This window comes from Haliotis asinina, chromosome 3 (assembly GCF_037392515.1).
Source record: "Haliotis asinina isolate JCU_RB_2024 chromosome 3, JCU_Hal_asi_v2, whole genome shotgun sequence".
Lineage (NCBI taxonomy): Eukaryota > Metazoa > Mollusca > Gastropoda > Lepetellida > Haliotidae > Haliotis > Haliotis asinina.
In genome coordinates this window covers 78,856,738-78,870,670 of record NC_090282.1, presented here as the reverse complement: position 1 = coordinate 78,870,670, position 13,933 = coordinate 78,856,738, and the positions used below count along the sequence as shown (strand labels likewise).

General features: G+C 39.8%; 1 protein-coding gene across 1 annotated transcript; it reads left to right on the top strand.

Moving 5' to 3' along the window:
• The first annotated feature begins 2,787 nt into the window (after nucleotides 1-2,787).
• On the top strand, nucleotides 2,788-12,666 carry LOC137279064 (MFS-type transporter SLC18B1-like). The gene is made up of 13 exons (XM_067811542.1): nucleotides 2,788-2,937; nucleotides 3,568-3,663; nucleotides 4,279-4,352; nucleotides 4,974-5,121; nucleotides 5,664-5,732; nucleotides 8,036-8,126; nucleotides 8,331-8,467; nucleotides 9,000-9,098; nucleotides 9,341-9,438; nucleotides 9,645-9,740; nucleotides 11,262-11,336; nucleotides 11,874-11,967; nucleotides 12,472-12,666. The coding sequence occupies exons 1-13, from the start codon at nucleotides 2,788-2,790 to the stop codon at nucleotides 12,604-12,606; spliced, it is 1,362 nt and encodes a 453-aa protein (XP_067667643.1). The 3' UTR covers nucleotides 12,607-12,666.
• Nucleotides 12,667-13,933: the final 1,267 nt, after the last annotated feature.

The window sequence follows — 13,933 nt, the reverse complement described above, 5'->3', positions numbered from 1 at the left end:
TTCAGCCAATTTGTAAGTAAACGTGATGTCGCATCATTAACGACACAACAAACAGTAATATTTACTAGTTCCGAGTTTTGTTTTTTTCTTAGTGATTTAATGCGTTAAATTCTATTTTGTGACCAATATGCGATGTCCAGATATTGCGTTTTAGTCCATCTGTTTTGAGATGAGTAAACTGCTGGATGAATGTTGAGTTCTGAAAGTGTATTATCAAAATAGACAGGAATCACATGTATCAAAGGTTTTTTAAGAAAAATTACTTACATTCAGATGGTATTTGCTCACTTGATCATATTACAAGAACAAATAACACATACCTTAAATTTTGAACTGACCCGGTGAGAGTTGTATTCATCGAATCGCCTGCAGATGTGTACTGTGCACTAGTACGTTGTCCCAGTCATTGATACTAACATTATTCACCAAGATGTTTGCTTCATTTAACAGGTTGTACAGCATGTTAATGTTTAATAAACACTTTCCGTACTATGTGATGTACTGTGTACAGGATTTCTGTTGCAGGTTTCCCTCAGTTTGTGTGTTGCATAGGTCAAACAACACTCCGGCTGGTGTTAGTGTGTTCTAGTCGGGGAAGGATGCTCAAAGGATCATCATGCTTTCAATTTTGACCTAACGTCGAAACGTAAAACTGAAGGCAAAAATATAATTTTGCAAAGATAGCACGACCATCGCCCGCACGCTTACATACAAGGATGAGGCATTTTATTGACCAACCATCAGCAAACACTGTTTTGCTAATAACGTTGAGAGGCGTTTGGGACAGTTTGAACAGTTTGTGAGGAAGGAAAACAATAAATGGATGCATCATTTCCTTATTCCAGTGGGAGCCTCGTTTGGTATTAGATGATCACTTGCTTGAGGACGTTTTTGAGCTTACGCAATGAAATATCATTTCCAAAGGTTCCAGTCCGTGCTAGTCTAGTCTAGTGTGTAGGGTATCAGGACACCAGAACAGTCATATCACAGACTCAGCAAAGCAGCCAAATCAATCACTGCACTGGGCGCTGGGACCATATAATCCCAGTTCTATCCTTACTGGTTTCCTATTCAACAAAGACATATCTTTAAGATCCTTGTGATCATGTTCAGGTCCCTGCATAATTTGACTTCACTCTACATTAGTGTGCTTATTACTCATTACGCCCTTCGATGGACTCTGCGAAAAAGAATATCACGGACACTTGAGATACCACCGACAAAAGGAAAGATATATGATCACTGGTCGTTTTCCAAAGCAGGGCCCATATTGTGGAACAAATTCCCGATTAGCTCCCAGAGCATCGATTACATGCTTGAAGACATGCAATGAATGCTTAATGTTGAGATTTCTTAGTATGTATTATTTACGTACGTTTTTACACGTTTGTATTGAAAAACAGTCTTACCTTACATTTTTTAGTATTTTACAGAATAGAAATGGCAATGAAAAATATTGCTGAAAAGACATAACGTGATCACCTGTACGTTTAATCAGAGACATTGTGCCACACAAGGGTATTTTTTAACCGTCCCCTTAGACCGAGCAATTCGGTTTGCGAAGATCTTCTGGTACACTAAAAATCGTTGCAAACAAACTAGAATGGCGACAAAGCGAGATGCCCGGCGATCGGATCTTTGATGGAGGGAACGAACAACTCCTTTCCTCTGAAGTGCTGTTCACCTAGTCCTCACCGCCACGCTTGTGGTCTCTCCTAGAAAAGACCATCTTGCTGACCGCCTCGAACTGATGTCGTAAATGTCGTTCACTCGCATACGCCTCTGTAGCCAAGGGTTTCTAATTCTATTGATTAATAATATGATAATTAATTGTTCTCGTCACGACACGGCTGTAATAATGCCCATATGACGGTAACTTTTAACTCACTCACCCACTGTAGCCAAGGATGTCACGACCACATATTTGCTGCCTGGAACGGCTACTGAAGATGTGTCGTTTGGATCAAAATATCTGTGTGAAAGGCATCATGGTTGGGGAGCGCTTTTTCACGAAGCTGTCCTAATGGTAGCCTCAACGAGCGTCACACGATGGTAGCGTGGACGTTGAGCTGAAGTAGGCTGTTACGGTGCAAAGTTTTGAATTTCAAAAACTTCTATGGATCTCCATGTTTTGTTTATTATGCTGTGGTATTCTGTTCTGAACTCCAAAGAGCTCATCCGCGAAAGTTCAGGTACGAAATGGTCTTCAGCGACCCATGCTTGACGTAAAGGTCTACTAACGGGGTCTCTGACGTGGTTGTTATATACAATCGTATCCCAATTGCGTGGGCCGATGCTCATGCTGTTGCTCCCTGGATTGTTTGATCCAGACTCCATTACGTACACATCGCTGACATACGACATACAGCAAACACAATGGTGGCAGCTTTAGTATGCTATTCTGATTAACGACATTCCTCGTTCCAATCCGGAAATTCATGTCAAGGTTGAAAGCTACAAAATCCACATCACCAACCCTTTATTCCCTATGTATATAACGTGTCAATATTAATAAAGCAGTTGCCTGAAACGGCTACGCTTCAGCTCAACCCGTCATTGCTTCTTTGCCCTCATACAAATGTTTCCTTTCGTTATTGAGAGGTGCTTTGTTTAAAACATGAGTTAAAAGCAACACTTCATGTACAAATTCATATCGCCCACGGTGTTGTTATTGTATGTGCTATTATTACTTTGGCAAATGAACTTGACACAGAGTGTGTTCTACTAGTTTACAAATATAACTAAATATGTGTTTATGATTCTCTCATTACACGAGTAGACAGCAACATGGTGCCATTATCATCCGCAAAACAAAGGCTTCATGAACACTTTACATCTGGACGATGGAAGCCACTTCTAACGTTTGGGATCATGGCAGTGTCAAACTTGTTTGCCTGGTGTTGCCTGTCTCTTTTACCACCGTTTTTCCCACTGGAGGTGAGAGCATGTAGACCTTTTTTGGATTTTGTCCTGTTTACAATTGTTGTAGCTGTTTACGTTTTTCCTTCAGGTAAGCTCTTCTTCTATGATCTGTTATAAGGCAGATTGACATAACTTCAAGATTCCTCTATTCGTCTTCTTTGGTCTTGTTAAAAACACATGTGCTCCGACCACATAATGTCTGAAGTTAATATGAAGTTAAATAACAAGTAGGTTCAGGAGAGCACGTATCTTTTCATGCAGCTTACTGGGTAAGACATGTACTCACTTGTATCTGTACAATACCTCGGTAGTACAAAGAATTGCACTGCACTATAGATCGACTTCGATAAACAGCCATTACTGCTTTCGCAATGAATCCTTCACTCAACATCCTGTAAACGGAATTTCAGTTTCACAAATTGCCACTGACAAAGTACCACATGTTCCAGATGTGATATATGTGTTCGACTAGCCTCTGCATATGCTTATGGCAACTGCCAGTGGAAAGGCATGCCGTGCTCATCTTATCATCACTTAGACATTAAACCCTTTTGATAGTGATTCATAAACACAGATAGTCGTAACTGTTCAACAGACTGTATAATATAGCACCGACTAAACGTTACTGTAAATTCGTGATGGCAGGCACAGAAAAAGGGGGCAAGCTGGACAATCATTGGGCTGATAAGTTCCTGTTCTGAGCTGGTCATCTTCCTGGTGTCGCCGCTCCTCGGAAGTGTGGTAACATGTCTGATTTCTATACCATGTATAAGTGGATGAATGGGTGAGTGTTTGTAATGCCAATTTCGTTAGTCAGGCCTTCGTATAACGAGCAAACTCTTGGACCACTGGACTACCCTACCATGCGCCGAAGAGGCTCTTGGTAAAAGATAAAACAAGCAGTAAGACTGAATACATGTTCTGCATGCGGAAAGCAGTTTCGTTGAGCTTAACACGTGTTGTTACAACATAAGGCTGGTTTGAAATAAAATCGTTTTGCTTTTATGGAAACCGACATGCACACTGTATATATATATGCATATTCATGGCCTAACGACCTTCAGTGTAGACAACCCTGATATCAATACGTGGGTGAGTGTGGTTTCACGTTTAATTTTGCGATATTCATTCAATATCAAGGCGGTGGGCATTGTTGAATCGAAACCACTTCTTGGATTTTAATAGACGAACGCTTAAGCCAATTGGCCTCAATACTGCGACAGTTAGGCCATATCAAACTGTGTATTCTAACCGATATCTGCAATGTGTTATCCTCCGGTAGATGCATATACTACAACACAATAACCCTTATACTGTGCATACATGTTTAACCTTTATGTCTCACAACCACTTCAGATGCATGCGTCTTCTCCACGATACTTCTATATCTCTGGACTCTGGATAGTCGGCATCTGCATCACAGTGTTTGGGTAGGAGCATTTCGTGTGTTTTACAGCTAACACATACATGACACATATTGTATGTCGTGTGTTTTACAGCTAACACATACATGACATATATTGTATGTCGTGTGTTTTACAGCTTACACATACATGACACATATTGTATGTCGTGTGTTTTACTGCTAACACATACATGACACATATTGTTTTATGTCGTGTGTTTTACAGCTAACACATACATGACACATATTGTATGTCGTGTTTTACAGCTAACACATACATGACACATATTGTTTTATGTCGTGTGTTTTACAGCTAACACATACATGACACATTGTATGTCGTGTGTTTTACAGCTAACACATACATGTCGTGTGTTTTACAGCTAACACATACAGGACATATTGTTTTATGTCGTGGCGTTGTTTTCATAAGACGCAATGTTTCAAGAACAGTACCACTTCCATATCCAGAGGACTGCATGTACGATTCCATCTGTATCATAAGCGTTTGTTTATGTTTCAAGGTTTACCAAAGCTACAAATGCAATGCAAGTTTGGGGGTATTTTTACTATTTAGTATAGTTACATCCTTTTCTTCTGAAAGTTTTGCGTGGTTCTGTTGCCATATAGTGACTAATTATTTTAGGTGGATAGATCATGCGCCAGCAGGAACCCCGTTCATTGCCATCTGTTTCGCAGTGAGAATTGTTGAAGCATTGGGTACAGCGTCCCTTATCACAGCTACCTTCGCCATCGCCACCATAAACTTCCCCGACAACGTGGGGACTGTCTATGTACGTATGTCTCTGAAAGTCGATAAAACGTAAGTCTGAGGTGCGTGTAATGTATTGTGGTAACCGGCGTTCGAAATAGTCGCCGGCCCGGAAGCCCTGAGCCGGTTGTTATTGTTTCGAGGCGGCAGTTTCAAATATTTGTAGGCCTTTATTGCCTTCAGTACATTATCTGTTTCTTCTTCAGCTGTAGTCTTTCCTTACTTTCCTTATTAACGTTCAGGGATCATCCATGATCCATCATGCTAGCTTACAGTTATATTTTCGGGTATCAACATGAATCTGTAACAAATTAAAACTCACAGCGCTATAGACTTTGCTTAATGATTTTGTAGAAACAGTGTACAGTGTAGTCTGTTATATTTTTATTGATTTGATTTCAGCAAATTGGTCCTGCATATTTCATTCATGACCTATAAATTTTAAGGCTTGCAGGCGGCAGCAGCCCCCGGTGGCTAACTGGCAAATTACAGGATTACATACACTGTTGTGGTAAATGTTCTTTGATATTGTGCTGACAACGTATCAAATTTGTCCATTCCAAGGGTATCCTGGAGACAGTGACCGGGTGTGGCTTCATGCTTGGTCCGGCAATGGGAGGGGGACTCTATGAGGCAAGAACTTCAAAACATTCAAATGCATGATTTGTTTTTTTGATACCCCAGTGCATTTCCACCTAACATAGACTGTAGTCATATAACATCGCTACATGTCTATACCATGCTGGATATAGTGCCATCACTATTTGTTAAGCACCCGAGTTACTAAAGCATCAAAATATTTAGTTTCACACAACGGCCCACTACTTAACCTGAACAGAGATTTATACTGGAACAATGTACTAGAATTACCAAATTCTTTTACAATACATTTCACTAATACATAACAGTACACACGTTTTATTGGAGAGTGTATCTGTGATTGTATCTTTGCAAAAGTGCATTGCCATTGATTCTAGGAAATGATGTGCAGTGCAATTTGTCACAACAGGACCCCGTGCAAATCGGTATTCTCCACAATTCGGACTACTCTTCGAGTCCCTGAAAAATTGTTATTAATTTATCATTACAACCTTGTTTTAAATTCCGGATTCTCTCAGTACAAGATAACGGTCCCAACAATCAATTTGCTATGAGAATAAATCTTTGCAATCCAGACTTGACGAAAGTAGGATTCAGTTGAATTAACATCTCCATCACTTTTGTTTGGGTGGTTCACTCCCATAAGACAGACCTCCCAAAAGACAGTGATCTCATAAGACAGACTTAATGACTACACTAATTAGCTGGCCGAGGCTGTCCATCCCTATTCAGTTAATTATCTGACCCAGACCCAGAGTCACTGCAGACTATAGTAACACACACTTCTATCTCCTGGGTCCTACTCCTTTAACTGATCCATTACTACCACAATCAATTTGGATTACCTGGTGATGAACATGAAAATATAATTCTCAGGAGAAACAGGGAAGTTGATTCGGTACATATATAAGCATAGGGAGCACATGCAAACACATTTTACAGTAAGTTTAACCTTAACTGTGAAGCCTTGAATGGAAATTTACCCAGCTTACAGAACTGCTTAATATGTTGGGTACTCAAGAGCTGGACAAGTTTGAACACTGATGCCTTTTTTCCAATAATATGGCTTAAAGCACTATTTACTGAAATCTTGATAAACAGGGTAATTTAAAAGAAAATGGAATTTTTCTTCTTTGTAACTGGAACAGGACAGACATGTTCTCTATTTTACGTCAATATCATAATACCTTCCTGTTTCAATGTATATGTCTTGTGATGAGAGTTGGACTTTTGCAAATATTTTGTATATATTGCAGGGGTTGTTTTTAAGATGATATTGCAAAGTGAAAATATGAATAATATGTTCACACAATCCACACTTAGCAAAACTGGACAACTGTCTTCCTGTCTTTCTGACTGAAAAGCATGATCAATGAGTTTTCGTTTAATGACAGGCAGATAAGAACCATTCAGTTCTTGCCTAAACCATATATCACCAAAACCAAGCGTCGCAGTATGTCTTAATTTAGAAATCATAATTCATTACACAAACCAGTAAAACTATAGCTAATGTCTAATGTCGCCTTCTTAGGTCAGGGCACATACCACAATTTTCAAAGGTACAGCTTAATTAAGCCTTATGCAACCAACCATCAAATGTGGTGTTTTAAGCAGTCTGTCTTTTGGAAGGTCTGTCGTATGGGAAAATACCGTTTGGGTCCTAATCGCAGCCAACTCAGGCCGCCAGGATCCTAGCAGTTACCGTGATTGATGTAAAACGAAAGTATGGTCTAATAAACGTGGGAAGCTCTGTTGGTGGTTTTTCTCATACCGTAATGATCACTGTCAACGAGACGGTAATTTTACTCAAGACGTTAGTAATTTACTAAAGAATGTTAATATTAGTGGCAGTGAAACGTGTCCCTCCGGTGTTAATACCTTTGACCCGCAGTTCACTATCACAGCAATCACTATCATATCACACTCACGCTCGAAAAAAACCGTGCAGCTGACAGAAGAGGGTACATATACAAATTTTGTTTCGCTAAATTGGTTCAGCTGGATGATTACATGTCACTTCCTCTCGCGAAACCTCATGTTCCATACATAAAACTATCCGGCAATATACCAAAGTACTGTCTCATAACCTTAGTTTCAGATGCCATATTGCTCTTTATACAGCGGAAAAAGACTTACTACTGTTATGCCATGCATTCTCAATAAATTCGCTGATACAATTATTGTTTAAAATCGATTTTTGAACACCTTGATTCATCAAGGAGGTTCATTGATCCATCCGTATAATCTGTACAACTGTCTGCCACAACGTTTCCTCTTGTGACTTTGGGAAATCAAGAGATTATTCTCTTATATTAGTCTAACAGTATATGTTTTAGTTGGGAGGATATAGCCTTCCGTTTTGGGTGCTTGGTGGATGCGTCCTTGCCTGTGGAGCTCTCTCATTGGCTCTCGTTCCATCCCAAACGTGTGAGTTTTAAAGAATGCACTTACCCTGTATTTGTAACTAGTATTAAAACATAACTTGTTGATTATATCTAATTGATTATATCTAATTGTGTTCATAAAATATACTGACGCCACTATATATCGAGAAAGTTAAACTGCTAGGACCTTGTGCACATTATATGAATTACGATCTACTGAACGTGTCATACCCAGGTGAAGAGAGAGATGAAGACAAAGGTAAACGTCACTCCAGCGTGACGTTACTCAGAAGTCCCCTGGTATGGTTTGGTGCGTTTGGTATTGAAAGTGCTCTCATCTGTTTCACAATTTGGAACCCTGTCTTTGCTGATTATCTAACCCAGGTTTGTACACGGTAATGACCTAACTCTCTATTGAATACTGTTCAAGGTCACCTAATTCAGTTCAATGTACAGATCACATCATGAAAGGCTTGGGGTGTTTGTATTCTATCACGTAAGCCTTATGCTTGAAAACTGGATCTACTGACATTAATATCTGTGTTCTGTCTGGTGTATTTTATTGAGGGAAACTAATGACATAATTACATTCAATAGACCGTTAAATATATACAACACAATGTCATATTGTGTACTGTTATGCATTGTGACCAATTACTACATCGTGGTTTTCTTCAACAGCTGTTGACATTGGTGGTCCAGTCGCTGTAATTGCCAGTTTAGTCCGATTCTAATGATGTAATAGTGATCCTCCGCAGTGTTATCATACACACATTTGACACTCACAAAGAGAAACCCATAGCCGTGTTAAACCTAAACGAATAACACTTCACGAGTCGTATCAGTTTGTGCTTAAAATGCGGACTTCTACTTCTACATATGTTCATATATCTTCAATTCTGTTTCACCTTTGCAGTTCAATCTCAGACATGGTGTCATCGCCCTAGTGTTTATCATAGGTCCTGGAATCTATTCGTTCACGACGCCTTTCTGGGGATTGCTGATTGACAAGAAAGTAATTTTCTTCCATAAGTGCGAGATTAATGCTGAAACAAAATTTTATTAAACCTAGTATATTGCGTATTGCTGTTGCGCAATATTTCCACATAATATGTTCTATCTCGATAATATCTTGTATTTTGTCATTCTGTTTACAATATGACATCTTTACTAAATTAGAACAGGATCACATTTGTTTTAGCCAATTTTGTTTACTCTTAGGTGTTTTCTTCTCAGAAAGTTATGCCTTATTTTTAGCAGGTACCGGTAACTCCTTTGATTGTGGCGGGTCTGACGTGTAGCGGAATTTCATTGCTGTTCTTTGGCCCTGTACCTTTCATTCCAGCCGTTGCCCCGTAAGAAGAATCACAAATTGAAACGTATTTTAGAAACCACCTTGTCTCGTGTAACATCTACTGCGTAGTGTAAATGAAGTCATGAAGATATAAAAGAACACCTTGTGAAAGGTTTAGAGAATCTTAAGATATTCATATTTCAACTTGAAACCTTTTTAAAGAAAATGCTCACACGTGTATTTTGTAAAATAACTTATCTGTTTCAGCTCCTTCTGGTTGACCGTTACAACACAGGCGTCCCTTGGTGTCTCCTTGGGACCAGTTATTGTTAGTTCTATGAAGTGTGTCGTCACCGGTACAAGGTGAGCGTTGCAGCACCCAGTACTCAAAGCCTTTGCACTACCATGAGGTTCGTAATGAAAATGTCATGAAACCAAATCAGATCAAATCCAGATATTCGTCTCCAGCATGTTGTTTACAAAGGTGGCTTGAACAAGGAAAACATTGTAACATTACTTGGAAAACATTGTCTTTACAAATAGTCTTAAAAGTCACATTATTTATGAAATACAGTTCGCTCAACCACCATATGGAATAAAGGACAGTTTTGCCATGAACTATGATTATTAAACATGAGGAAGTTTCATTTTTGTCTTTATTCCTCTACACACGGGGCATATTGAGCTGCTTCCTTTCTAATATGACAAATTTAATACATTCCAACGATTAATCTACATGAAATAAACAACAGAAGTTGTCGGTGACCTTAATTAATAATGCCCCTTCCCGACTTACTGACGTGTTGTCCTACAGATGTGTCAGGCTAGCTATATTCGAAACGTTTGTAGACCTACAAACTTCTTAAGCCCATTCTGAACACATTGGCTACAATCAAAGTTAAGAATTCTTAGGGCTACGAGCGTTTCGGGAATAAGGGTCCAGGGTCATTATGTTAAGAAACAATACAATATCACATATGATAGAGGCTGTTTACCTTTCAGGTTGAAATATTCTTATTACGTGTTTCAATTACATAGTCTGGTTAGCTATTAATACAGTGTGACACATCTAGACACGTGGTTTCAACGCGGTAGACATGAGTAGTGACGTGGGCTAGCAAGAGTAAGATATATTATGAGAGGGCCGACTGGAATGGAGTAGGTACGTCAAAATAGCGTGACGTGAAGCAAAATGTGTATTGTATTGACCGTCAGTGACTTTGATCTGTCGGTGAACATTTTACAACAGACCATGCTCTACGGGAAATGTTGAATAAAACGTTGATGAATGGGTATATTCAGACCATGTCAGATCATACATGCCCAGTCCATTGATTTGATTGCCTCGTATGGTAATGCGTCTGAATCACCTGTATTACGAATATACGTTTAACAAATTGACATGCCAAGTATTTTATTTGCAAGAGTATAGGTGTTCAAATACGAAACATTAACATTAGCATTCCTGGTCTTCCAGTGATCAAAATATTCAGAGAAGAAAATTAGGGGTCACATAAAAGTACAAGAGTTCCTTTACTTCTTTCCTAGGTTTCTTCACAACTGCATCGCGCGACTTGTAAAGATATCTGAAAAAAATACAGGTACACTTGTGCTTCCATGTGATCTCTTAGTTTATTTCTTATATTCTTACTTACTTCTCCCCCTTGGTATAGTTTCTAACCTTGACCTTTAGGTTTACACTTCCAGTGTTCAATTTAGGTGACACAGCATTAGTGTTCTCGAGCATTCATCTGATACGTCCTCACTATTAGCAAGAATTGTCTGTAACGTCGAGTGCGGACCGTCGCTCACGATGCATGTGTGCCACATTAGAAGACGGAAAGTCAGACAGTGAAACACTGATACATGTCTTTCCCTTTCCAGGGAACTGGGCTTTGGAGATGACGTTAAAAGTGCAGGTCTTGTCTCGGGTATTGTGGGTTCTGCCACCAGTCTAGGGTGAGTGGCATCCAGTTCATTCTTCAGTATTTCTTTGATAATATTGATTTGTTGAACAGTTCTGTAGACCTTGTACACACGCGCCATCAGTCAACCGAATGTGCGTGTAGTGGAGCAAGGAGTCATCCCACAGGTGGCATCCTTACCTTGATGACGGGGTTAAGCTACATGGCCACAAGGACAAGGTGTAGAATATCCGTGGTTCGAATCCCAGCACGGAACTTGGAAATGGTATGACCGCTACATCGACGCCCAGGGTGGCAGCTGAAATCTTTCATATTAAATTCGAACAAAATAAGCCTTTGCGGGCCTTTGTGTTGACAGGGGGAATATGTAGCAGGGCGTTGAGTCATTCTTACCCTGTCAGGTTGATGACGGATTGAAATCGGTTAAGTCGGGAATGTAGTGTCCGCTACATGTATTTCAAATTGTTATTTTCACAATGGTTACTCAAATGCATCGCCTTTCAACAAGCTCTTGTCCATAAACGAACACGTTTTGAAAATAATGTTGTACTATAGTCGATCTGTGTTGCAGGACGTTTTGTGGTCCCGTGCTTGGTGGAGTGCTGACGGAATATTTTGGATACAGATATGCAATGGCACTAGGCACAGTCTGGATCATGGTCCCCGTGAGGATATATACATTTTTGCTGCTATTTTGAATGCTTGTATATCCATGTAATTTTTCGGAAGTGTACGCTTTCATAAGTGATTAATTAAATCCCCGCGGGGATTTCGCGATTTTCATCTTGCATAGTGAATGTTGATATCGTTACAATGTGTCACGTTAACATCGAGTCCTTGCTTTCTAGACCGCGGCACGTTACATCAATCACTAGTGTGCATATATGAAATTTGAGTGAATTTCGCAGGGAAACAGCTGGAGTACTACATGAAACAACATTCATTCACTTTCAAATTCTGAGTTTCTATAACATAGTTAAAGATCAATTCATGGAATACTTGTTTTGAAAATTCGTTCGCTTAGATCAGTTATGTTTTTTTCCTCGCGATTTGACAGGCTTTATAGAGACATCGCTAAAACTGAAATTATCATCTTACAATCGTCCCTGGTTTCCTGATTTGCAGCAGCGAGTGGCGTCACTCAACTATTCGTTGCGTTCTTGTTGCAGATGGTTTGCTTTAGTCCATATCTATGTATTAGAGCCCGACGAGACCGGTCAGATGCAAAAAAGCAGCCTAATGACGTATACCAACAAGATGACCAACCTCCCATGGAATTGACTACAGTAAGGACCCACCTCTAAACGTGCCGGCAGAGTCCCTCAACTGTCAGTTAAATCTTATTAAATCTGATTCCTTGCTGGTGTCTTTGTGTATTTTAATGTGTTATAATTTATGCCATAATCCATGTATTTGTAATCAAACATGGTTTGTTCATATTTCTGCGAAAACACCATTTTGTTCTTTTGCGGGTGTTGCACACTCATATATTTAGTTACATTTACTAAACCCCACATACAACTAATAACAGTAACGATAATAAACCCACTGATTTGTTGGCCTTTTAGATATTTTTATTTTCAAAACTTGTGTTTCCAGCTGCTTGTATTTGGTCACAGCTCGTCCTACATACTTGCACTCAAAGGTCATTGTAAAACAACAAACAGATTCAGTGTAAAGGTTTTAGTGCTTTTGAGAAAATGTCATGATTAAACGGATAGACAAATATTTCAGTGCATGCTAACGATCACCAGTCCTTACGAACATAGCACCGTCCACCTGAAAATGAACTTGAAGTCAGTTCTTAAGCCGTGTCCACTGATGCTGATCTGTCACATTCGCTTCGTTGAGGCTACAGAGCTTCATTGAAAGGCCTAGGCGTTTACATACCAAGGATAGGGCGCGCGGAGTTCCTGCAGCGTTGTTGCATGATACCAATGATGGCAGAAACGTTGCTCCTTGTCATGCCTGCAGAGTTCAGTCAGTGACAAATCAGGACAGTTTTCCTGAAGTCAGCTCGATGAAGAAAAAAACGTGACTCATATGCGAAAACAAATCTTCTCAACAAGTTTTGCCTGCTCAACTTTAGACGTCGACGTCACCATCGATTTTCGGGCATAAAAATAAGACAACTGTTCCTGGCGGGAGGTGCTTAATGCTAAGGTGCGTAGTTCGAATCATTGAGCCAAATGGTGTTTCCATGGAAGTTGAATCGACAAAGAATGTGCGAGCTATCACTGTGTGGTATATTTTTTTCCGAGGAAGAGTGGAGAGTCAAACATGTTTGCTTCAGAAAGCTGACTAGAAGTGGCTTCCTATTCAAGGAATTTATTCAGTACTTTGGCTCCACATACTGACAATCAGCATATCCGCCATTTCTTATGGAGTTCATGTGGACAGGACGATCGCAAGCTCAAACCTGGTGTCCAAACAGTCCAAATGAAGTCATCATTCGTGACTGCCAAAGCAGAGGGTGTCCAGATGTGAAATGACCCTGGTATCAAATACTTCCTGTTGACGATGGAGGGTCCCAGGTACTGTTGTGAGATCCAGTGCAACCTGCAGTCTTGCCAAAGGCAACCCTACAACATCACTGAATAGCCACTATAGGGTTCAGGTGCATGGATCATC

Excerpts from the sequence above, each read along its gene's own strand:
- LOC137279064 (XM_067811542.1), top strand. The coding sequence starts at position 2,788 with ATGGTGCCATTATCATCCGCAAAACAAAGGCTTCATGAACACTTTACA. Across the intron at positions 3,664-4,278 it reads CGCCGCTCCTCGGAAGTGTG|ATGCATGCGTCTTCTCCACG; the intron begins GTAACATGTCTG and ends CAACCACTTCAG. Across the intron at positions 9,439-9,644 it reads TTCATTCCAGCCGTTGCCCC|CTCCTTCTGGTTGACCGTTA; the intron begins GTAAGAAGAATC and ends TATCTGTTTCAG.